The sequence below is a fragment of the Sciurus vulgaris genome (genome assembly GCF_902686455.1).
Source record: "Sciurus vulgaris genome assembly, chromosome: 7".
Taxonomy (NCBI): domain Eukaryota; kingdom Metazoa; phylum Chordata; class Mammalia; order Rodentia; family Sciuridae; genus Sciurus; species Sciurus vulgaris.
The window spans coordinates 142,758,735-142,782,810 of record NC_136467.1 but is presented as its reverse complement, the minus strand read 5'-3'; the positions used below and the strand labels follow the sequence as shown (position 1 = coordinate 142,782,810).

The 24,076-nt window shown below is 40.9% G+C and overlaps 1 protein-coding gene across 1 annotated transcript; it reads left to right on the top strand.

Annotated features, from left to right (window-relative positions):
* Positions 1–102: 102 nt before the first annotated feature.
* Positions 103–21,455, top strand: LOC306666465 (uncharacterized protein C6orf52). Its single transcript, XM_079148594.1, has 6 exons — positions 103–1,246; positions 3,981–4,069; positions 5,915–6,259; positions 6,574–6,664; positions 10,216–10,261; positions 20,749–21,455. The coding sequence occupies exons 3-6, from the start codon at positions 6,189–6,191 to the stop codon at positions 20,889–20,891; spliced, it is 351 nt and encodes a 116-aa protein (XP_079004720.1). The 5' UTR covers positions 103–1,246; positions 3,981–4,069; positions 5,915–6,188; the 3' UTR covers positions 20,892–21,455.
* Positions 21,456–24,076: the final 2,621 nt, after the last annotated feature.

The window sequence follows — 24,076 nt, the reverse complement described above, 5'->3', positions numbered from 1 at the left end:
GGCAAATTCTAAGACGCCTTGAACCTGGCTGCCTGAGGGGAGTGGGGGCGGGGCGTAAGCTGCGCAAGCCCCACACTTCCGCAACTCTCAGGAAGGGGCGGGTTCGCCGTCTGGTGGGCGGGAGGGCGATGTGGAGGTGGTTCCAGATGTTGTGGTGTGATCAGCATCTCGGCGCTTCCTGGCGGGCAGTGATAAGATGTTAAGTTTCCTTTTCGTGCCGGAAGCGGTGGCAGGAGGCTTTCTGTCGTTACCGGACGAGGAGTGGGATTTCGGCTCCGCGGTACCAGAGCAGGCGGTGTCAGCGCCCGGGTTGCAGCCATCGGCATGAGTGTGCAAGACTCGAGTTGGGGCCCTGGAAGTCGGCTTCCAGCGTTCCTGCCCGCCCGGGCCGGATCCTGCCGCGCTGCACACCTTTCCTTCCAGCCTGGTTCGCGCGTGTTAACCCTGGGGTCAGGTCACCAGAGGGGCACAAAGAACAGATGACCTGAGGGAGAAGGGCACAGTCACCCTAAGGAGTCTAGAAGGAAATCTGACGTCTGTGTCAGTTCACCACCTCCCTCTCCCTCCTATTCCCAGTTTAAGGGCAAAGCCAAACGTTAATAAAACCATTAACATTTTACAAAAGCATTCTACATTTGAGATTCTAAATCGAAAGGTTTAAATAGAGATGCAGGGGTGTATTGGAAATTACTGTTTTTTCACGAGCTCCCATTAGCGTAAATCTTAGGTCATATAGTAGTAACCACTGTAGCAGGTTAATCTGACGGGTTTGTGCATGAGTCAACTTCCAATCTTCAAACTCGCGCCCTTTGAACGGTAGTAAATCCTTCAGGCTTAGACCCTTTTGTTTCCTAGTGTTTTTTGTTTTTTTCGGGTGTTCTGAATTGCCCGTACTGACTTGCCCTATTTAACTCAGTACACGTTTTAAGTGATGCACGCTTGGGTCTTGTGGAAACGATTTCACTTCGGATGCTTTGTCATGGCAGCACCAGGAAGAGCCTCTATTCTGCCAACTTTGGCTACTCCACCTGTAAACACTCAGACATTGAAATGCTATAAACAAGGTCATCTAATGGAAATCATTGTATTCATGATACAGACCATCTCCTTCAATTGGTACTAATTTTATTGATACAAAAAGTCAAATTTTTGACCTTAGTTTCTATTTACTGTAATTATATCCTGCAGAGAACCAGTAGGATCCCAGGAGTGTGAAGGTGTTTCTTTGACATTGAACAGATAATGAGTCAGGATGTTTCTTTGAAGCCTCATATTATCTTAAACATGGATTTCTGCATTTAACTAGCAAGTTAATCTTAGTGCAATAGCAGAAGTATCTCATGCAAAAAGAGAAATTTGAATACACTTTTCAAAATCACATGCTTTGTACTGTTGCTTCTAGAATGTCCCTCACACTGCCTCATTACCCCCAGTGAAGTCTCAACTACTGTTTGAGAATAGTGTTCTTTGATGTTTTTTTGAAACTAATTTAACTTAGCATTACAGGGTAATTGCCATTGTTAACAGGAAAATTCCTTAGACCAATAAATGTAGCAGAGTTTATGTGAACAAAATATGATGAGCAGATTCTGCAACTCCCCAAACTAGAGCAAGTTCTGAGAATTCCAAGCAACGTGATCAGACATTAATAAAAAATGGTGATGGGCCTTGAAAAACAACAGTTGGCTATAGGTTAGTCCACTGGCTAGCCTGTTGATTATAACTTAATCAGTTGATTGACTTTAAGACCTTCAGTTACCAAACTTAGTCACTGTGATTAAACTCTATTGGTTTGGTCTGTTGGGAGGAGGGCAGGTACCCAGTTCAAACCCATTGCCTCCACAAATTTTAACATTATAGTCAGCACCTTTTACCTGTAGAAATATTAAGTTTTAGAGGAGAACCTTACAACTCAAAAAAAAAAAAGTCTTTTGCTTCAATCAGGAATCTAAAACTATAGTTGATTCTACAGTGGAAACTATAGTGTAGGTCCCATAAACACAACAAAGTGATTTACTCTTAACTTAGAAATTCTCGAAAACAATCAGCTCAATTCTCGAAAACTTAGCATCTAATACAACGCTAAGGATGAGTTGGGGGGGGGGTTGTGGATGAGTCCCTTGAAATTATATGCAAAATTGTGCCTGTAAATGTGTGGAGGACACTATTGATAAAATTTCATTCCATTTTCAAAGACATGCCACCTTAAGGGTAAAACACCCTGACTCAGTCTTGGGTTCAAAATGCTGAAATATGTTCAGAACCATATTTCATGGCCACAAAGTTAAGTAACAGCCACTATTGCTGCTGCTGCTCTTTGCATTTCCTTCTCTTGAACATCCTCTTCCACAGAGAACAAAGCAGCAGCATTTCATTTCATTCTTTTCATTCAGTATGTTCATGACTTGCTCAGGTTGAGGTATTTACTGAAGAACAATGCAGAATTACACACCTGCTCAACTGGATTTGAACTGAACTTACTTCCTTTAAAACCCGTTTTCTCCAAAAAGGATGTGAAAAAATGTCTAACCTCATGAAAACTGTAGTTGCCAAAAAACTACCAACTGTTATCAATACTAAAACAACAAAATTTTTTCTCCAAATTTTACTTTTAAATTATTGATTAAAACGTTTTTTTTTTTTGTTTGTTTGTTTGTTTTTGCAACTTAGGTCATGTAATCATTCATTCACTCATTCAACAGGTAGTCACTGAGCACCTGGCTTTAGTTTGGCGAGGAACCCTCTAGTTTTCCTTTTTGGATGGTGGTGTTGGTAAGGTGGAAATCCTGGGCTAAAAACAGGATACAATGGAGAAAAAAATCAGCCCTGTTAGAAATACGGAATCTAATATTCCTGCCCAAATAACCTCCTTTCTTAATGTGAAAAATAGCAACTGCAGGGTTTTATGTGGTTGTATTTCCAGAGGACTTTGGTCTGCTTTGTATTTCACAGCTAAAGGAAGCAGATAGTGCTTGTCAGCTTGTCTTTGCTGTGACAATATACAAGGGGAAAACAAGGAGAAAAGATTTGGGGGGGCGGTTGAGAATATCAGAGGATTCAGTCAACAGTCGGCTGGCTCCATTGCTCTAAGGCCTGCAGCAAGGCAGGAGCTTGGCAAAAGGGTGTAGTGGAGTAAAGGTGCTTTCCTCGTGGCAGCCAGGAAACAGAGAAAAAGGGGTTGGGGATTCCCCAAGAACCCTCCCTTTCACTAGGTCTCACTTCCTGTAGTTCTGTCACTTCTCACGAGTTCATTCAGCGATGAGCCCATGGTGGATTAATCCATCGATGAGGTCAGAGCCCTCACGATCCAATCACTACCCAAAAGTCCCACTTCTGAACATTGCTGCTCTGGGGACCAAGTCTTTAACGTACAAGCCTCGGGGAACATTCCAGATCCTAACCACAACAGTGGTCAACTTTCCCTGGACTCTAATCGTCCGCCTCTACATAGCCTTACTTCACCTGCTTCGTGGGAGTCCACAGGGGTTTGAAGTTGAGAATTGTAAGAGCAAAACAACATTTGTGAGTCCTCTTATCACTGTCACCTCCGGGGCCCCTAAATGTCCATCTTCGTCCTGGAACCTTGCTCACAGTCTTCTGTCCCTCAGCTCCTGGCACCTTCTTGGGTGGTTTTAACATGATACATTGGCCTCAACCTTCCTCAGCCTCCTTACCACCTTATCAGTGTTCAACAGCTGCATTCTAGCTATGGCCTCAACACACACCCACTTATAGCCACATTTCTGATTTATTGTAAAATAAAACCAGTCCTAAAATGATAAGGAAAAATTCAAAGTTTTTATGGAAAGAATCTTTAATATGTTTTATGGGATATCTAAGCTGCTCTAATTAGGGATTTTGTTTACTTTGATGTAATAAAACAACAGTGGAAGAAGTATAGTGCTGGGACCCAGATGGTTAAAAGAAAATGTTCACTGATACTCGCAAAAGCACTCTTCAGAATTATGTCGTTGATATAGGGCCCCCTGCAACTGGATCTAGCGGTGGAGGAGATCAGACAACTCTGAATTCAACATTGGCAAGTGGGAATTTATAGCTAGGGATCGAGGTAAAAATCAGTGGATGGAAATCAACTAAGAGGAAGCATCGGGGGGTGAGGAGGCTTCTGGCTAAACCCCTCTAACAGGATCCTTGCTGGAGACAAGCCAGGGTGATGAGATATCATCTGAAGGATGGTGGAGGATTAGGAATTGACTAGACAATGATCATGATCAGATATCCAGGATGAGGGGTTTTGGCTAAACTGATTTAGCAGGGTTCTTTTGCTAGCATTAGATTTCATAATCAAGGGCAGATAGGCTTAAGAGAAGGGCCAGAAACCTGAGTAAAGTTTGACCAAGCCAAAAAAAAAAAAAAAAAATCTGTCAGGACCAAGTTCATGCATATAACTCCCCCTTGATGTCACCTTGTAGCCCAAGACAGCTGTAGAGGTATTTTGGATCAAGCCTTCATAGCTATAATTTCTGCACTAAGCCTGGTGGACAAAGAGGTCTCCCATCTAAGCAAATGCCTTTATCCACATAGCTTTCCTCAGTCCACCTTACCACATCAGTCTTCAAGGCAGGAGCTAAGAAATAATGTGCACTTCTTGGACCTAATGCTCCAAATAAAATCAGAGTCCTTTTATTAAGACAGAAAAAAACCATTGCACCTGGCAATGTCTGCCACAGGTGCTAATCAATAAAATATCCCTTGAAGGCTTGGAGAGATCAGCTAGAATACAAGCTCCAGGTACCACCAGTGCCCATGGCCCTGCCTTGCAGATGGTGGGAGCTAAGGAAATAATTGGTGACTAGTTGCATAATCTGAATTCATTGTGTTCATTGTTTTTCACATCATATGTCAAGGTAGACTACATTGAGTATTTGAATAGTTATGGACAAGCTTCAGGGAAATGGCAACTGTAAGTGCCTTATTTAGACTCAAACTTATCTCAAATTTTGACACTTTGTACATGTAGCCTTGCTACTTACAGTGGTGGAAGTTGGTTAGAAATGCAGACTCTGAGAATCCACTCCAAATCTGTTGGATTAGAACCTGTGTCTTAAACAACATATACAGGAAGTTTGCATGCACGTTAAAGTTTGGAAATTCCACTTTATCATGTTTTCTCCTTTTAAAAATTAGTGGGGGTTGGGGATTTAGCTCAGTGATAGAATGCTTGCCTCGCATGCACAAGACCTGGGGTTCAGTACTCTCTGAACAACAGAAATATTGTGGGGTTTTTTGTTTGTTTTTTGTTTTTGCAGTGCTGGGGTTTGAACCCAGGGCCTCGTGCTTGCAAGGCAAGCACTCTACCAACTGAGCTATCTCCCCTGCCCAGAAATATTGTTTTAAAACGTATTTACTTTTGCTACTGTGGACTGAACTCAGAGGTTCTCTATCACCAAGTTCCATCCCCAGACGCTTTTATTTTAGTACTACTGGGATTGAATCCAGGGGTGTTCTACCTCTGAACACCCTCCGCCCTTTTTATTTTTTTCTTTTGAGACAGGATCTCACTAAATTGCCCAGGCTGACCTCAAACTTGAGATCCTGCTGTCTCAGCCTCCAGGATGCTGCTGGGATCATAGGCATGTGCCACCATGCCTAGTCTCTTTAAACTTTTATCCTATCCCTGCATTAATATAGGGCATATGTGTGGTAGACATTTCTCTGCCTCTTGATTTTGCAGCTGGTTAGGATAATGATTTCAACCTGCATGGGGATTACAAAAATCACTAAGTGCCAGTTCTAATCACAGATAACTTGGGGGGAAAAAATCAGATTGTGGAGGTTGTCTTAAGGTTTTAGTTATTAAGAGTGACTCTTGCCTATGGTAGGGGGTGCTGTGCAGACGTCTGGGTTCTTTGTAGTTCATTTTCTCTCTCGCTCGCTTTTGCTGGTTTCCCAGACCTGCCATTTGGGGAAAAGGGGCTGGTTGCTGGAATTGAGGAAGAATTTGCAGAAGTTTCCCCAGCTGACCTCAGTGCAGTCTGCCTCCACCCCACCCTTGCCCCCTTGTCAGGAAAGTCACACAATTAATTGCCTACCAGGAATTGCCACTCAATGTAATGACTCATCTCATAGGTTGTAAGAAGTGTTTATAAGGGTTAGCACATGCTGACATTTTCGACCCAGGAATAAAACTGTGGATTTCCGTCGTCCTTTGGAAGATTTCTGGATAAATGGCCAGATGGGAGAATTTTGCCAGTTTCGCCATACCCCAACAAAATAATTATTACTGCTACTGGCAAAGGTGAGTGGGTTCTGCTCCCCCCAACTCCCTGCTACTTTGAATGAAAATAAAAGCCATTATGTTCTAACTGATACTTTTGGCAACTGATAAACTATTGCTTTGAACAGTAAGTGTTTTTAAACAGTTGAAGTAGAAGTCATTCTTCCCTGAAAAGTTCCTTGAAAGAAAAAGGTGTTGTACATGATTCTGCCTTGGTTGGCTAGTGGTTGTCATTCCTCTGCTGTTAGAGTGCAGCCAGGGTCCCACACTGGCCAGGGTTACCATGGTGGCGACAGGTATGAGCGGCCACAGCGCTCTTATCCTCTCTCCTACAGCTACAGCTGCGCAGCCGGTGGGAATGGACCCAGCCTTTCCCCTGCACGCGAGATTCCTGAACACCCAGCTGGAACTTCAGCGATGCCTCAGGTAACCCTCCCTGAAATGAATCTTGTCATTTATGTGCCCGCAAGTGTATATATATATATTTTTTTCCCCGTCTTTACACCTCCATGTCCTCTCAAAGTCCCACACCCATGGCTTTGTGCTCTGTTTTTGTTTTGTTCCGTTTTGTTTTTGTTTTGGTGCTGGGAATTGAACCCAGGGGCACTTGACCACTGAGCTGCATCCCCAGTTCTTTTCATTTTTTAATTTTGAAACGGCGTCTTGACAAGTTGCTGAGGCTGGCCTCAGATTTGGAATCCTCTTGCCTCAGCCTCTCCAAGTTTCTGGGATTGCAGACGTGTGCCAGGGTGCCTGGCTGGCTCTCTGTTTTAATACCAGAGAGTAAAACTGATGTCCTAAGGGGGAAAAAAAAAAAAATAACGGGCTCATGTAGGTATAATATGAAAGATCCCTGAAAGCATCTGCACGTGTTGAACATAGACAATTTGATGTATTTGGCCATATGCATGACCTAAGAAATTTAGATTTGCAAGTGATTTAAGTCCTCACTCCCTTCTGGAAACAAAATAATGGAATGATGAATTTTGGCCTAAATTCTTGCTCTGTGTGTGTGTGTGTGTGTGTGTGTGTGTGTGTGTGTGTGTGTATGTGTTTTGTTGGAACCTAGGGCTTTGCACATGCCAGACAAGTGCTTTACCATTGAACTGCATCCCAAGCCCTCTAAAGTATAAGTTATCACAAAATAGATTTTTGCTCTTCAACATTTAAACAAGGATAGGAAGTAGCTTTAGGATCTGTTTGACTATAATAGAGGGCATGAGCACACTTTGGAAATATTTTAATATTTCCATTACTACAGTAACTTATTTTTGGTATCAGAGATTGAACTCGGGGGCACTTGCCCACATACTTCATCCCCAGCCCTTTTTATTTTTAATTTTGAGATGGGATCTTGCTAAGTTGCTTCAGGCCTCACTAAATTGCTGAGGCTGGCTTGAACTTGTGATCCTCCTACCTCAGCCTCCAGAGCTGCTGGAATTACAGGCATGCTCCACTGCACCCAGCTAGAGTAACATATTTCCCAGACATGGAAACATAACATTTCTATTAAGGAAAACCTTCCCCATACCTTCCCTCTTCCTCATTCCCTCCCTCTTGGAAGGAAGCACTGTTGGAGTGGATCTAAGTCTTGTAGATCTTCCCCCTATGCCCTTGCTGAGTAAGTGAGGTTGGGCCTTGTTTCTGTTTGGGGGTCAGGTGGGGTGCTTTGGTTAAGAGGACTATGTAGTATGCATCTGGCTTCTTTGCTGGCTTCTGTTTATAGATTGTTTACAGAGAGCTTTCATTAAAATTTTCTAAAGATCCTCAATCTAGGGGTCGGGTCAGTTTTAGAGCTTGTGCTTAGCATGCTGTTCAATCTGCAGCACCAAGAAAAAAAATCCTAAGATCTCCCACTTAGATGTGCTGTGTTTTTTTTTATCTCATCCTTTATCTGACATTTGAAATGTTTTTCAGTGCCTCAAAAATTTTTCTTATCTTCAAACATGCGCCACTTTTTGTTTTGCTAAGAATACTCGTCTGGAAGAGGAAGGGCTAGATGAAAGGATATAACATTTAAAGTGTTAAACAGAAGATCACTCACAAAAAACGCCTACCCTCACCTTCCTATGGTGAGCTGTGCTTATTGCTCCTTGCTCTGTGTATGATCAGCCAATCTCACAGGCAAGGGAGGCACGGCCTACGGTTGAGGGCACACATCACGTAGAATGTTCACTAGTGTCTGTGACCCATGTCTGTTGCTGTCCTTCCTCTGCTTTTTCTGGTTGCACGGTGTCCCCTCTGCTTGACTGCATAAGCTATTCACATCTTAGAGAAGTTTGCACTTTGCCCTCAAAAGTTTCTGGGTCTGTGATGGCCTTTGTCTTAACACCAAAATTGAATTTAATATCTAAACCCTTGGTTTCTAAAATTTACCTTTCCTTCACATCTTTTTTGCCCACACTCTCATTTTCAATTTTGTTTTTAGTCTGTTTCAGGTGCCCCTTATGCAAAAATGTCTGGTTAGATTTCTCATCTTTTTTTTATTTTTTTAAACCGAGTTTGGGTTTTTCCTTTTCAGCAGATGTCCAGTATTGCATCACTTTTTAAAAAAATCATCACCCTGAGCGTAGTGCGCTTTCTTTCACACCTCCCTTTTTCTCTGAGTGGTTACCTTTGCGTCTTTAAATAGGGAGGTCTAGGTATGAGTATATCACCAGCTTCAAAAGTTGTTTTCAAAAGAAAATTAACATCCTTTTTTCTCACCATACCAATCCTTCTTTCCATTCTTCTAACCATTTTGGTTGGCACATTCTGGATTTTTTTTGATCCCCTTCTAAAGTTGAATTACAGAATGGATTTGTTCCTTTAGCCACTAAAAATATATTCTCTGACTAGTCGCCACACTGCCATTTGCCTGCCATCCTCGTGGGTATCCCTGAAGGGGGAGCTGGAAGGCTCTCTAATGGGTTTCCCACTCCCAAGACCTCATTTGGGCCGCCTTTGACACATGTCCTCCAAGAGATGCTGTAACTACTCCCTACCATGTTCTGCCTGATCCTTAGCCCCCCAAATTAGTGGATTAGTTCCAAACCCCAAAGAGCCCCCACTTTTACATTTTGATACTGTGACTTACCCAAGATCAGAGGAAGGAATGTCTTCAGAAGGATTCTCGGGTCTTTGGGGTCCAGCAGCACAACTTCCTGGGCTACCTCCCGCCATTTAAACAGGGCAACCTGGGCGGGAAAGATGCTCAGTCTCCAGGTGGTTTCCTTTTATCCCACCCTGGTCATTTATCAGAGCACACATTGAAAAGGAGGACATGGGGGATTTTCTGGACCTTGTATTGTAGGAAAGACCTCCTTTAAGCAGATTCTGGTGGTCTTGGCCATTTCCAAATTTAAAAAAACGCAGATTGTGTGATTAGACTTACAGTAACTATATCATTTATTTTCCAAACTAGGACATATTTTAGAGTGAAGGGGCAACATACTGTTAGATGGACTAAAGAGATAAATCTGACTCTCAATATCATCATCTTGTTTTTGTTAGCAAGGGAGGTTTAATTAAGCATTGGTGACAGGAGGTAATTCCTGGGTAGGGCAGTTCCTTGGAACAGTTGTACATACCTAAAGATGAAGTTGCCTAGCAGGTGTGTAGAAGGAGCCATTAATGTGTGCTGTTCCAGAGGAGCCCATAGAGTGCGAGTTAACCAACAGATTGATTTCAGGAGTGCTTCTGGAATTTACTCTCAGGTAAAAAACATGATTGACTGGCTTGCTCTTCTGCAGCTTCTGCATTACCTTGAAAACTTTAAAGAGTCTTCTAATCAAAATTTAACAAACTGTGTTTAAGGCAGTTAGCATTTTGAATTTTTATTTTAAAATTATTTTATTTACTTTGATGCAGTGCTAAGGATTGAACCCAGTGCCTCACACATGCTAGGAGCTAAATATTTTTTTTCCCCCAAGAAAGCACCTATTGGTGTTCAATCTTTAAAATTTTCTTCTCTCTCAAGATACCCATTTTCTTTGTAGGAAATCACAGCTGCAGCTGAAAATCAAGATGAGGGCCCACTAGAAGGTAACGTTGAACCTTGTGTCCACATGGTTGAAAACAAAACTTAACCACATTTCTAGCTGCTTCACCCACTCAACTTGAAACTGCAAGATCTTCCTGGAACATTCCGACAGGTTGCTGATGCCTTTCTCTTCAGTAATTGGTCCTGTTTGGGGAAACTGTTTCTGTAGGATCAATGTCAGCTGAGCCACCCCTGTGGGATTTTCTGAAGGATGGGGAACTGGAGAAATTTCCGAACAGTGAAAAGACATTGGGTAGTCCAATATCTGTTCCCTCCGTAAGTTTAGACTTTGGGTTATGCTAAGGTTTGAAGGCGTCTGCTAAAGTTTAGGTGTTGGACACTTAAACTAAATGCAACAGTGTTGGGAGGCGGGACCTTTAAGAGGTGACCAGATCCTGAGGGCTCTGTCCTCCTGAAATGGATTGATGCCGTTACTGTGGGAGTAGACTCGTGGTAAAATGATGAGCCAGTCCTTGTCACCTGTTGCCCTTCCACCATGGGATGAAGCAGCAAGGAGACCCTGGCCAGGCGTTGCCCTTCAGTCCTGCATTTTTCAGCCACAAGAAGATGAGCTAAACATATTTCTATTTATTATAAGTCACCTAGTCTCGGCACAAAACGGACTCTGACAGGTGGTTCTAAAATAATAGGCAGGTGGTGGTTTCTATCATTCTTCATCTGTTTTAAGAACAAGGTTTTTTTGTGCAGAGCAGGACCCTGTTTCTTGAATGTGTCCCCCATTTGAGGAAGGGAAGAAAATATTTTGCTTGTATTTTAAGTAATGGGAAAGAGAAAAAGAGGAGAAAGGCAGAGAACACTATTGCCCAATTCTTCTGACAGGTCTCTGGTCCCTTTCTCCTGTGTGAGCTGCTGTTCCACAAACCCACCCACTGTCTTTGTGATCCCCATCAAAGATGGGAGCAAACAGAATTTGCACATTAGCAGGTGCTAAAAGCTTAAATGACAGGAAATTGATGTTTCAAAGAAATCTTCACATGCTATTATGCAGTTCTAGTTTTGAGTACTTTAATTTACATATTTATGTATTTTAGCTCTCTGGGTTTTCTTTTGGGTTAAAGTATGAGCTATTCTCCCTGCCTTCATTAGCTATGCAGACATTAAAAATGATAGAAGAACTGGTAAGAAGAGTGAGCTTTCTGAATCCAACATGCCAGGGTTCAGGTCCCACTGATTAGCTCTGTAATTCCACAAAATCTCCAATGTGTGGGTTTCCCCTACTGTAAAACAGGGACATTCATACCCCTCTCGTTGGGCAGGTAAGGGAGGTTTCTTTTCTTTATTGTACTGGAGAATGACCCCAGGGATCTTTAACCACTGAGCCACATTCCCAGCCCTTTTTCTTTATTTTGAGACAGGATCTCTTTAAGTTATCTAGGCCCTCACTAAGTTACTGAGGCTGACTTTGAACTCACAATCCTCCTGCCTCAATCTCCCAAGCAGCTGGGATTACAGGCGTGCGCTAAGTGTGATATCTAAAGTGCTCTTAAGTTTCTTAGCAGAAGCACCTAGTGACCAACTGTTAGCTAGTCATAGATCTGAAGTAAAATGGCTCAGTGATGTCATGGGAGAAGAGGTGTCTCCAAAGAAAGGTCCAAGGAGTTCCCAGAAACAAGGGGGAGCTCAACTTGAGACCAGCAAGGTTCTTATCATACTTGATGACAAGAATTTCATCAAGTGCAAAGGCATAGATAGAGTAAACCTTTGGGAAAGCAGATACATGTAATTAAGGGAGAAAAAGGGCAATCTCAAGAGACGGGCCTTTGGGGTAAAGCATGGAACATATGTGAGAATGTGGGTCATCTGGAGAGAGATGTGGTTTGGGGGTTTCCCAGATGTTCTTTAAAGGAACTTGGTGAGGGATAGGAAAGATAGGAATGATATCAGTCCAGGGATCTCAAAACAGGTTCCCGTGGTCTGGTCAGTCTCAGGGTCCTCAGGCTGATGGGGTCTTTGTTATCCAATCAATAAATATTGCTAAAAAGTCCCCTGAATTATAGGTTCTTCGAGGTATTGTATCTCTTTGCTTAATCTATTGAGGAATTAACAGTGCCCTGGTAGATTTACAGATCTCACAGGAATTTGGAAGTAACAGGATTGTAAGAGAAACTGACTTAGGGAGTGAACCTGGAAAAGTATGTGGAACTTCTGAATTAAAATCCTATTTTCAGGCTGGGGTTATACCTCAGTGGTAGAGTGTTTGCCTAGCACATGTGAGGCACTGGGTTTGTCTCAGCACCCCATAGAAGTAAAAAAATTAAAGTATTGTGTCCATTTACAACTAAAAAAAAAATGTTTTTAAGTCCTATTTTCTTGTCCGTCCTTTGTCTCCTTTATACCTGTTTCTTGTTTCTTCTACCTCAGTAGAAATGTAACACAAAACATAAGGTCATCCACATAGACAACTTAAAATTCCCTAGAAGCCAAAATGACTAAGAAAACTAAAGAGATAGGGGGAATTAATAATTGTTTTTCCTTTTTCCCTTTTGGTACTGGAGATTGAATTCGGGGGCACTTACCATCAAGCTACATCCCCAGTTCTTTTCTTTTCCTGTTCCTACATTATTGGAGTGGATTTTCTTTTTTTTTAAATGTTTTTATTTGTTCTAATTAGTTGTATATGACTGTAGAATGCATTTATACATTTTGATAAGTCATACATAAATGAAGTATAATTCCTCATTTTTCTGATTGTACATATTGTAGGATCACATCGGTCATGCAGTCATACATGTACAAGAGGTAATATTGTCTGTTTCACTTTACTATTCTTCCTACCCCCATACCCCTCCCTTCCCTTCATTCCCCTTTACCTAACCTAAAGTAACAATTCTCCTACCCCACCTTATTGTGAATTAGTATTTGTATATCAGAGAAAACATTTGGCCTTTTTTTTTTTTTTGGGGGGGGGGTTGGCTTATTTTGCTTAGCATGATATTCTCCAACTCCATTTACCAGTAAATGCCATAATTTCATTCATTAAAACTTGGTAATACTCTATCTCGTGCGTGCGCACACATACATACGCGCGCACACGTACACACAGCGTGCGCACACACTTATTTATAAAATCATGTTTTCTTTATTCATTCTTCTGTTGAAAGACACCTAGGTTGGTACCATAGTTTAACTATTATGAGTTGAGCTGCTATAAACATCAAAAGCTGCACCAAGCTGCAGTCCCACCAGCAATGTATGAGTGTACCTTTTCTCCCACACCCTCACTAACAATTATTGTTACTTGTATTCTTGATAACTTCTATTCCGATTGGAGTGAGATGAAATCTTAGTAGTTCTCTAATTGCCAGAGATGTTGAACATTTTTTTCATGTATTTGTTGATCGATTGTATTTCTTCTGTGAAGTCTCTTCAGTTCCTTAATTCATTTATTGATTGGGTTATTTTTGTGTGTGTATTAAGTTTTTTGAGTTCTTTTTATATCCTAGAGATTAACGTTTTATCTGAGGTGGATGTAGTAAAGGTTTTTCTCCCAGTCTGTAGGCTCTTCAAATTATTTGTTTCCTTTGCTGAGAATAAGCTTTTTAGTTTGAATCCATCCCACTTATTAATTCATGATTTAACTTCTTGCACTTTAGGGGTCTTGTTAAGAAAGTTAGATCCTAAGCCAACATGGTGAAGATTTGGGCCTACTTTTTCTTCTGTTAGGTGCAGGGTCTGTTCTAGTGCCCAAGTCTTTGATCCACTTTGAGTTAAGTTTTGTGCAGGGAAGAGGTTTCATTTCATTTTGTTACATGTAGTTTTCCACTTTTCCCAGCACCATTTGTTGAATAGGCTATCTTTTCTCCAGTGAATGTTTTTGGTGTCTTTGTCTAATATGAGATAACCGTATTATGTGGGTCTGTATCTGTGTCTTCTATCCTGTGCCATTGGTCTACATGTCTGTTTTGGTGCCAACACCATGCTGTTTTTATTACTATAACTCTGTAGTATAGTTTGAGTTCTGGTATTGTGATGAACTCTTGCTTCACTCTTTTTGCTAAGGATTGCTCTGGCTATTCTGGGTCTCTTATTTTTCCAAATGAATTTCATGATTGCTTTTTCTATTTCTATGAGGAACATCATTGGTATTTTAATTGGAATTGCATTAAATCTGTATAACACGTTTGGTAGAATGATCATTTTCACAATACATTATGCCTATCCAAGAACAAGGAAGATCTTTCCATATTCTAAAGTCTTCAATTTCTTTAGTGCTCTGTAATTTTCATTGTAGAGGTCTCTTTCACACCTTTTGTTAGGTTGATTACTAACAATTTTTTTTGAGGCTATTGTGAATGGGTTACTTTTCCTAATTTCTCTGGCAGTGGATTCATTACTTATGTATAGGAATGCATTTGATTTGTGGGTGATCTTGCTGAATTTATTAGTTATGGAAATTTTCTGGTAGAATTTGTTGGAACCTCCTAAGTATAAAATATTGTTGGCAAATAGAGATAGTTTGAATTTTTCTTTTCCTCTTCATATCCCTTTAATTTCTTTTGTCTAATTGGTCTGGCTAGAGTTTCAGGGACCATGTTGAATGGAAGTGGTGAAAGGGTACATCCCTGTCTTGTTCTGGTTTTCAGAGGGAATGCTTTCAATTTTTCTCCATTTAAAATGATGTTGGCCTTGGGTTTAGCATTGATAGCTTTTACAATGTTGAGGTATGTTCCTCTTATCCTAGTTTATCTAGTGTTTTGAACATGAAAGGATGCTGTATTTTGTCAAATGCTTTTTCTGCATCTATTGAGATGATCATATGGTTCTTGTCTTTAAGTCTATTGATGTGATGAATTACCTTTATTGATTTCCATATGTTGAACAAACCTTGCATCCCTGGGATGAACCCCACTTGTTCATGGTGCACTATCTTTTTAATATGTTTTTGTATGCAATTTGCCACAATTTTATAGAGAAATTTTGCATCTGTTTATCAAGGATATTGGCCTGAAGTTTTCTTTCCTTGATGTGTCTTCATCTGGTTTGGGTATGAGGGTGATACTAGCCTCAATAGAATGAGTTTGGAAGGGTTCCTTTTATATTTCATGGAATAATTTGAGGAGTATTGGTATTAGTTCTTTGAAGATCTTGTAGAACTTGGCTGAGACTCTATCTGGTCCCAAACTTTTCTTGGTTGGTAGGCTTTTGATGGCATCTTCTATTTCATTACTTGAAATTGATCTGTTTAGGGCTGGGGAGATAACTCAGCTGGTAGAGTGCTTGCCTTGCAAGCATAAGGCCCTGGGTTCGATCCCCAGCACCACCAAAAAAAAAAAAAAAAATTGATCTGTTTAAACTGTGTATATCCTCCTGATTCAGTTTGTCAATGTCTTTGAGATTTTGTATTTTGTTGGAGTATTAATTTTCAAAATAGTTTCTAACTCTGTACTTTGGTAGTGTCCATTATTACATTTCCTTCATCACAAATTTAAGTAATTTGGATTTTCTTTGTTAGTGTGACTATGGGTTTATCAATTTTATTTTTTCAAAGAACCCACTTTTTGTCAACTTTTTCAATTTTTTCTTGTTTCAATTTCATTTATTTCAGTTCTGATTTTAATTATTTTCTTTTACTACTTTTGGTGTTGATTTGTTCTTTCTCTAGGGCTTTGAGATGTAATGTTAGGTCATTTATTTGTTGACTTTTTATTCTTTTAACGAATGGGCTCAATACAATGAACTTTCTCTTAGCACTGCCTTCATGGTGTTGCAGATATTTTGATATGTTGTATTCATGTTCTCATTTACCTCTAAGAATTTATCTCCTCCCTGTTATTTTCTTGCTATCCATTGCTCATTAAATAGCATATTTAGTCTTCAGGTATTGGAGTAGCTTCTATTTATTTTATCACTGATTTCTAATTTCATTCCATTATGATCTGATAGAATGCAGGGTAGTATCTCTATTTTTTTGTATTTGCTAAGAGTTGCTTTGTGGTATAATATATTGTCTATTTTGGAGAATCAATACACTGCTGTGAAGAAAGTGTATTCACTCTTCGGAATATTCTATATATGTCTGTTGAGCCTAAATTGTTTTATCGGGTTCTACAGTTTTTTTGATTTAGTTTTTGTTTGAAATATCTATCCAGTTGTGAGTAAGGTGTGTTAGTCACCCAGTGACTTTGGTATATGTTGTTTCAGGACTCCCAGCTTTGAGGTTCTGGGTTGAGATCTGAATGGGGTTTTCCCCCTGTATGTAATCTGAAACTTTTCTCTTGTGACCTTTAATTCTATCCTTATTCTGTATGCTAGGCATTTTTATTGTAATGTACCTTGGTGTGAATCTGTAATTTTGTACATTTGGTGTCCTGTAAGTGTCTTGGATGGATTATTATTTTTTAATTCAGGTTTGGGAAATTTTTTTATATTTCATTGAATAGATTGTTTATTCCTTTGGTTTGGTTTATAACTCTGTGCCTTCCTCTATCCCGATAATTCTTAAATTTGGTCTTTTCATATTATCCTGTAATTCTTGGAAGTTCCATCCATGGTTTCTTACCATCTTCACTGTGTGAAGATTATATATTTTGTCTTCATTACCTGAGGTCCTGTCTTCCAAGTGCTCTCTAATCTGTTTAGTGATTTCTGTTTTTTTTTTTTCTTTTTGAATCCCTATCTCTTTATGGAAGTATCTTTTGTTTCCTGCATTTGCCCTTTTATATCATCCTTTGCTTCACCAATCATTTTAATTATATATAGTTGAACTTCTGACATTTCTTCTATGCTATCAATGAATTATATTATTGTAGCATCTTGGTTTGTTTAGGGCACTTTGTCCCCTTGTTTTTTCATTGTTCGTGTGTCTTCCCCTCTGGCAGTATAAATCTGAGGTATTAGTTTCTACCCTATAGGCTTATAGTGTCCCTGCAGGTTTTCTATACCTTGCCTTTAAGGGGGAGATCAATATTAACAGCACCCAATGCAAATAATATGCAGGCTTAAACCAAAAAGCTCCTATTGAGATGTTAACAGTTTTGCCGTAATAAACATAAATGGTGTGTTAAATTATTATCAACAAAATAAATAGTAGGTTTGCAGTAGGGTCTATAGTTTCTAATGGTGGACAGAGAATGGGGGTGGGTAGGATGAGAGGTTAATGAGGTAGGAGGTGAGAGTATAGAGGTATTAGATCATAGGAAGGGTGGAAGAGAAATCTAAAGAAGTTGACTGTTAGGCAAAAAGAGAAAGAGATTGCAGGGAAATGGGTAAGTGAAAGGAAAGTACAAAGAAAAATAAAATAGAATAAAAGCAAATTTTAAAATGTAAAAATAGAAGAATGTACAACAAAACTGTAATACACTGATAGACATCACAGTCCTCAGTGTCCTTATGCCTGTAAAGTACTTGGTCTCAAATATTGGATGTGAGAGCAGGAAAAGAAAATTCTTGACAGAGAATTGAACATTGTTTCTGTTAAAGTTCAGTATCTTCTCTGTTTACCGTCTTATCTGGTAGGTGAGGTTGTCTGGAGTTTGCCGGTATCTCCACCCTCAGGATGGTGAAGTTTGCTAGGGTGGGAGGGTTAGTTTTGGAGGTGGAACTCTTGGAGGTGAGGCATAGCAGTTGCCAGTCCTCATTGGAAGACTGCACCCTAGGCATCTCCTTTGGGGCCCACTCATGTGATGCAGGAGCCTGGTCTTGGCCCCTTACATCACCTGTGAACCCCACAATTCCTAGACCTCTTAAAAAAAAAAAAAAAAAAAACAAAAAACTTTTACTTGAAACAGGGTCTTGCTACATCGCGGAGGCTGGCCTCCAACTTACCACTTTCCTATATTGGCCTCCCGAATCACTGGAATTCTAGGTGTGTGCCACCACACCCAGTTTTATATTTCTTACTCAACATATGTCATGAAAAGAGTGTGTCCCTCCTCCCAATTCTTATGGTGACCCCAAACCCACAATGTGATGGTTTTAGGGAACAGGACCTTCTGGGGGTGGTTAGGTTTAGATGGCGTCATGAGGTTAGTAAGAATCACTAATGAGCTGGGTCCTTGCTCTTTGCTCTCTGCCACGGGAGGATATGACATCTTGGCCATCTGCCACTGAGAGGAGGACCCTCTCCAGAACCTAACCATTCTGGCATCCTGATTTTGGACTTCCAGCCTCCAGAACTGCAAGAAATCAGTTTCTGTTGTTTATATAAATCATCCAGTATATGGTTCTTTTATAGGAACTAAACTGAGTAGGACAATAGCCCAGATATTATTTCAATATGTAGTCAACATAAAGAATTAATGAAACTTCTACATCTGTCTGCCAAGTCTTTGAAATGTGGTATATATTTTTCTAAATTTTTTAAGTGGTAAAACATACATAGCATTACATTTTTCACCTTAAACATTCTTAAGCATTAAGTACATTCAAAATCTTGTGAAACCATTACTACCATCCATCTCCAGAACTCTCGTCTTGTGAATCTGAAACCAAACCCATTACTAATCTGTCCTCTTTCCCCTCACCCCTTTCAACATGGTGTGTATTTTGTCCTCAAATCACATGCAGGGCTAGCTGTGCTCCTTCTTCCACAGCTACCTGTTGTTAGTAGCTACTGTATTGAACAGGGAAGGTGTTCGGCAAATACGGTGCTTGGTTGAGCTGGTTACTTCAAACCAAGAGCACTTGGAGAGCAGAAAATATAGGGAAAGCCTTTCTCTGAACTTCCCCAGGGACAGATCCTCCAAAGGAAATGGCTTTCATGATCCCCTTCCTAGGAATTTGTGCAACCAAATTGATCAAAGCTTACCTACATCACAGGAAGGAGATTGAAGACAGACACCATGCTCTGATAGTCTCATGAGGGCCCATTCATCTTTCCTAGTAATTATTCACTCTCCCTTAAGTTGTCTACTGTCTACTTCCCCTTCTCCCCTATAAAGAATGTATAGTAAAAAGTTTCTAGATCTGAGTCTTCAGGTATTCACTTTTCTTGGATGTGATGCCCCCACACACTTGTGATCAATTTGTATACTTTTTCTCCTGTTAATCTGCCTGTTTTCCTTCATAGGTTCAATTATCAAATTCTTAGAGGAAAAATTGTCACTACCCACCCTCTCACAAAAGCATAGGTCTCAGAAGGCCCACAGGTTTAGGGAAGAAGTAAGTAGTTTGCTTTCGTAGACTTCTATTACAGCTGTGGCCAATACCTGGATCACACCATCTGAGGTTTGTAGCCGACCACACTGTTTTCTTGCCCACATGTTACAGGAGAGAGAGGGTGGTGGGAGGAAAGTGCCTTTCACTGTGTAGGAAAGGAACCTGAGGCGTGATTTTTAGACAGAAAATTTCAGAAAATTAAGGGGTCAAAAATAGAAACGTTAATTTTATGACTAGAAGCTTGCAAAGGTTACATGACTTAAAAGTGAGGACCAAAAGTCAGACAACACAGACACCAGTGGCTATTTGATCTCAGTCATGAAATGATTAATCCAGAAGGGTACTGCATTAGTGTGAGGCTGGGCAGCTTAACCATAGAAGTTTACTTTCTCACAGATCTTTAAACTGGAAGGCCAAGGTCCAGGTCTGGCCAATTTGGTTTCTGGTGAGAACTCTCTTCTGGCTTTCAGATGAGTCCTGTGTCCTTGCATGACCTCTTTGTCCATGCATGTTAGATGTTTCATATAAGGGTACTAATTGCACTAGACCAGGATTCCACCTTATGACCTCACCAAATGCTGATTATCTCTCCGAGGTTCCATCTCCAAATTCTACCATATTTAGAATTAAGGCTTCAATATGTGAATGTGGGAGGAGTTGGGGACACAGGCATTCAGTCCCTATCAGGCATACAAGGATATTCCTGGAATGCATTTAGGTCTCCAAAAAGCCCAAAGGAAAACAGAAAGGGCTTCTTTAGTGACTTTAGTATAAGGACAAAAGAAAAAAAAAATATTTAAAAAAATCCACAATATTGAAAGTCTTAGAAACCTCTAGAAATCTGATGACCTGGACTGAAAACCCAGGTCTAATGCCTTCATGATAACACCATTCCACCCCAGGTCTCTGTGTGCTTTTGAATTAGTTACTGTATAAAATTTATTCACGTCATCTGTGAACTAAGCAGATGAAGGAGCATTTTTTTTTTTTTTTTTCTCAAGTGTCCTACGAGTCCTGGTTTTGGCTCACTGTTTGGCACTCTGTCCACCCAGGTACTCGGGTCAGAAACTCGGGGCTTACCCTTGACCTTCTCTTTCCCTGTTTCCCCAAATGGAAATTCATCTCTAGAATATCACTTGGATCTTCAGTTTTCTCCTCCACCATTTGGGTTTGTTGAGTTTGGTAATATCACTTCTTCTATAACTTAAATTTGTATCTTCAAGTTTACTGAAAGGCCACACAGAATTTTAAAAATTTAACCTTTAGTGGCTGCAATTCTTCCTGCTTAGGCTTTTTACAAACTCTAGTTTCCGATCATTTCCAATGTGTTCTTTAAAACTCTATTCTTCATGTCCGTTATTGTCTTCTGCAGATTCACATCTTCATTTGAATATTGAAGAATTAAACAAGGAGTTTATGTTGAAAAGTGAAGAACTCTATGACTCCCTCATGAACTGTCACTGGCAGCCTCTGGATACAGTCCACTCGGACATCCCGGATGAGACGCCAAAGTGAAACAAGGTGTTCAGTATCTACCCAACTATCAGGCTAATTGCATTTGTTTTGTTTTTGTAGAAACAAGAAATCTTCCAGGAATGTCCTGGGTTCTGTACATAAATAAAAGCTTCCAGTATTTAAATGTTATTGATATGATGGATTGAGGTAAACTAACTTCATCAGCATATCTATTCCTGGAAGCATGTTATTTTAAATAAAAGCCAGAAAGAGCTCCTAGGACTATCTTGGTAGAACAAGTTGTTCTCTAAGACGGGAAAATAGGTTTAATATAAGTTGGGCTTAAATTTAACTGATGGTGACATTAGCTACTCTGTATTGTAGACTTCCTGTAGCATTAAATTCTCATGCAAGGTTTCCCCATTTGCATCTTGTCTAGTAAATGTCAATTGGAACTAGATGTTTGTTCTCCACTGACCCTCGGGTGCTCTGTAAGAAAGCTGGGGGTGACAGTGGGGATGAACTTGTCTCAATTGAACAGAAATATTCCTAAGCATGGAAAAAGCTGTTTTTTTCCAAACGGACTGTTTATTTTCTAAGATGAAAAACTTGGGCCTTTATAACAGCCAGTTCTGAAAAATAAATAAAAGCCAGTGCAGAAACTTCAATGGTGTCTTGACTGCTCCTTTTAAATTTTATGTGTGTGTGTCCTGAAGTTGTGTCTTGTTTTATTGTTTATCTTGCATGGATACTTGAGTCCCCTTGGACTGATATGGCTGACCAGAAGGCCAGAAGGTATATGTTCTAGGAGAGTTGATCAGACTGTGGGCAAAGGGAATTTAAGATCTCCTCTGTTCTGGACGTGTTTAACAGACACTAAACCTTGGACCAACTGGGCCCAAAGACCTGAATTCCTAATGGAAGACCCAGTGGTCTGCACCTGGGATGACGCGGCCTCTCCCTGGGCAGGGCTTCTCAACCTCGGTCCTCTTGCCACCTTGTCCTGAACGCTTTCTTGCTTGGGGACTGTCTAATGCATTGTCCTGCCCTCTACCACTAGATGCCAGCAGCACCCTTGCACCCCAGTTGTGACAATACAGATATCTCCGGATATTGCCAAATGTCCCCTGGGAACAAAATTGCCCTCATTTAGAACCACTAGAATGTTTTTCTAACTGTGGGGTCTGTCGGAGTCTCCTGGAAGGCTTGTTTGGACTCGCATTCTTGAGTACCATCCCCAGTTTGCTTCAATAGGGCTATGGTGGGACACTGTGTTCGTCAGCTATTCATTGCTGCGACAGATTCCTGAACGAAATGGAGGAAGAAAGGGGTTTTTGGCTCATGGTTTCAGTCCATTGATGGCTGACTCCATTGTTCAGGGCTGGAGGTCAGGCAGGACATCAAGGTAGAGGAAAGCGGCTCGGTTCAGAGGGGTGGGAGAAAAGGGGCTAGGGACAAAGTATGCCCTTCCAGTGTGCACCCCAGTGACCTACTTCCTCCAACTAGGTCCTACCTCTAACATCTTTTGCCACTTCTCAATAATTCATTCAAATTATTACCAAATGGATAAATCCACTGATGAGGTTAGAGCCTTCCTATCCAATCATTTCCTAAAGCCCCACCTCTGAATATTGCTGCATTGGGGACCACGTTTTCAACACACGAGTGTCTAGGGGATAGTTCAAACCATATCAGACCTGAAAGTCTTTTAATTCTCTAAGAAGCTGCTGGGTGAAGCTGATATTGCTGATACAGGCAGCACCTCTAGAGCTACCAGCCCGGGGCACCCTAACTGGTTCAGTTTAGTTCTGCCTGGAATCAAGGGCGAGGTTTTCCTCTCACACTCCCTTCCCAGCACGAGGGCCTTGCTTTCCCACAGGGCCCCGACTTGTGCAGGCATCCCTCCCCTTCTCCAGCCGCGTTTTGGGGACCAACACCATGTCCATCTCCAGGGAGTGGCTCTTGCAGGGTCTGAGCCATGGGCGGTGATCTTATTCCTCTTGCGGGGCCTTTGTTTAGGTGGAAGCAGGATAAAATCTGACTATGAGCTATGAGGACAAGTTTCCCTCATTTTAAAAAGGAGAAACAAGAGGCAGCTTCTGTCTGTTTTTGAGCATTAGATTTAGATGTGATGCCTGGCCCTGCTGCAGCCATCTTGTGACTATTAGGGTACAACCTGAAGGTAGTGCTGGCACACTCAGGATGGGAGTGACATCTGAATTCATAATAATGGCCTTGTGCTGTTGATTAGCCAACCCTAGTGTCTCTCTGCTCGGAAATTGTGTATAACATACAGATGTTCCTTGACTTTCAGTGGAGGGTATGTCACCGTAAATCCCATACATTAAAAATACTGTAAGTCAGAAATGTATTTAACGCACTGACCCTGGTGAACATCATAGCTTGGGCTAGACTACCTTAGACATTCTCAGAACACTTAGCTTATAGCTGGGGAAACGTTTAACACAAAGCCCATTTTATAATAACCAAATAGTCATGTATACACACAAGTGGGCATTTTGGAGATAGGATGGGAAGCTGTGTTAGGTTTTCATGGCTGTGACTGGTTTCATCTGACAAGAGTAACTTAGAGGAGAAAACGTTTACTTGGGGCTCAGGGTTTCAGAGGTTAGTCGGTGGTCAGCCAACTCCATTGCTCTGGGCCTGAGTGAGACAAGACATCATGGCAGAGGGGCATGGAGGAGGAAAGTTGCTCAGCCCTTGGCAGCTGGGAAGCAGAGTGTGCAGGATCCAAAGGCAAGACATAATCCCTGAGGGCACACCCCACTGACTGGCTTCCTCTTGCCAGGACTCACCTGTCCACAGTTACCACCCAGGAATCCATTCAAATTATTAATCCATCTAAAGAAAAAGTGGTATAATACACAATGGATGTCATTCGGTCATAAAGAATGGAATCAAGTCATTTGCAGGAAAATGGATGGAACTTGAGAGCATTATGTTAAGCGAAATAAGTCAAACAAGATCAAATGTCATGTTTTCTCTCATTTGTGAAAAATGAGAGAGGAAAAACAAAGGTGAGGGGAATATCTCATGAAAATCTAAGGGCGATAAGTAGAGGAAAGGGTCTGGTGGAGCCAGGGAGTAGAGAAAGGGTAAGTAATGGGGACCAATATTGACCAAGCTATACTGTTATATCATGTGCATGTGTGAATATGTAACAATGAATTGCATCATTATGTATGATTGATATGCCAAAAAATGAGAAAAATTATTCCATTGAA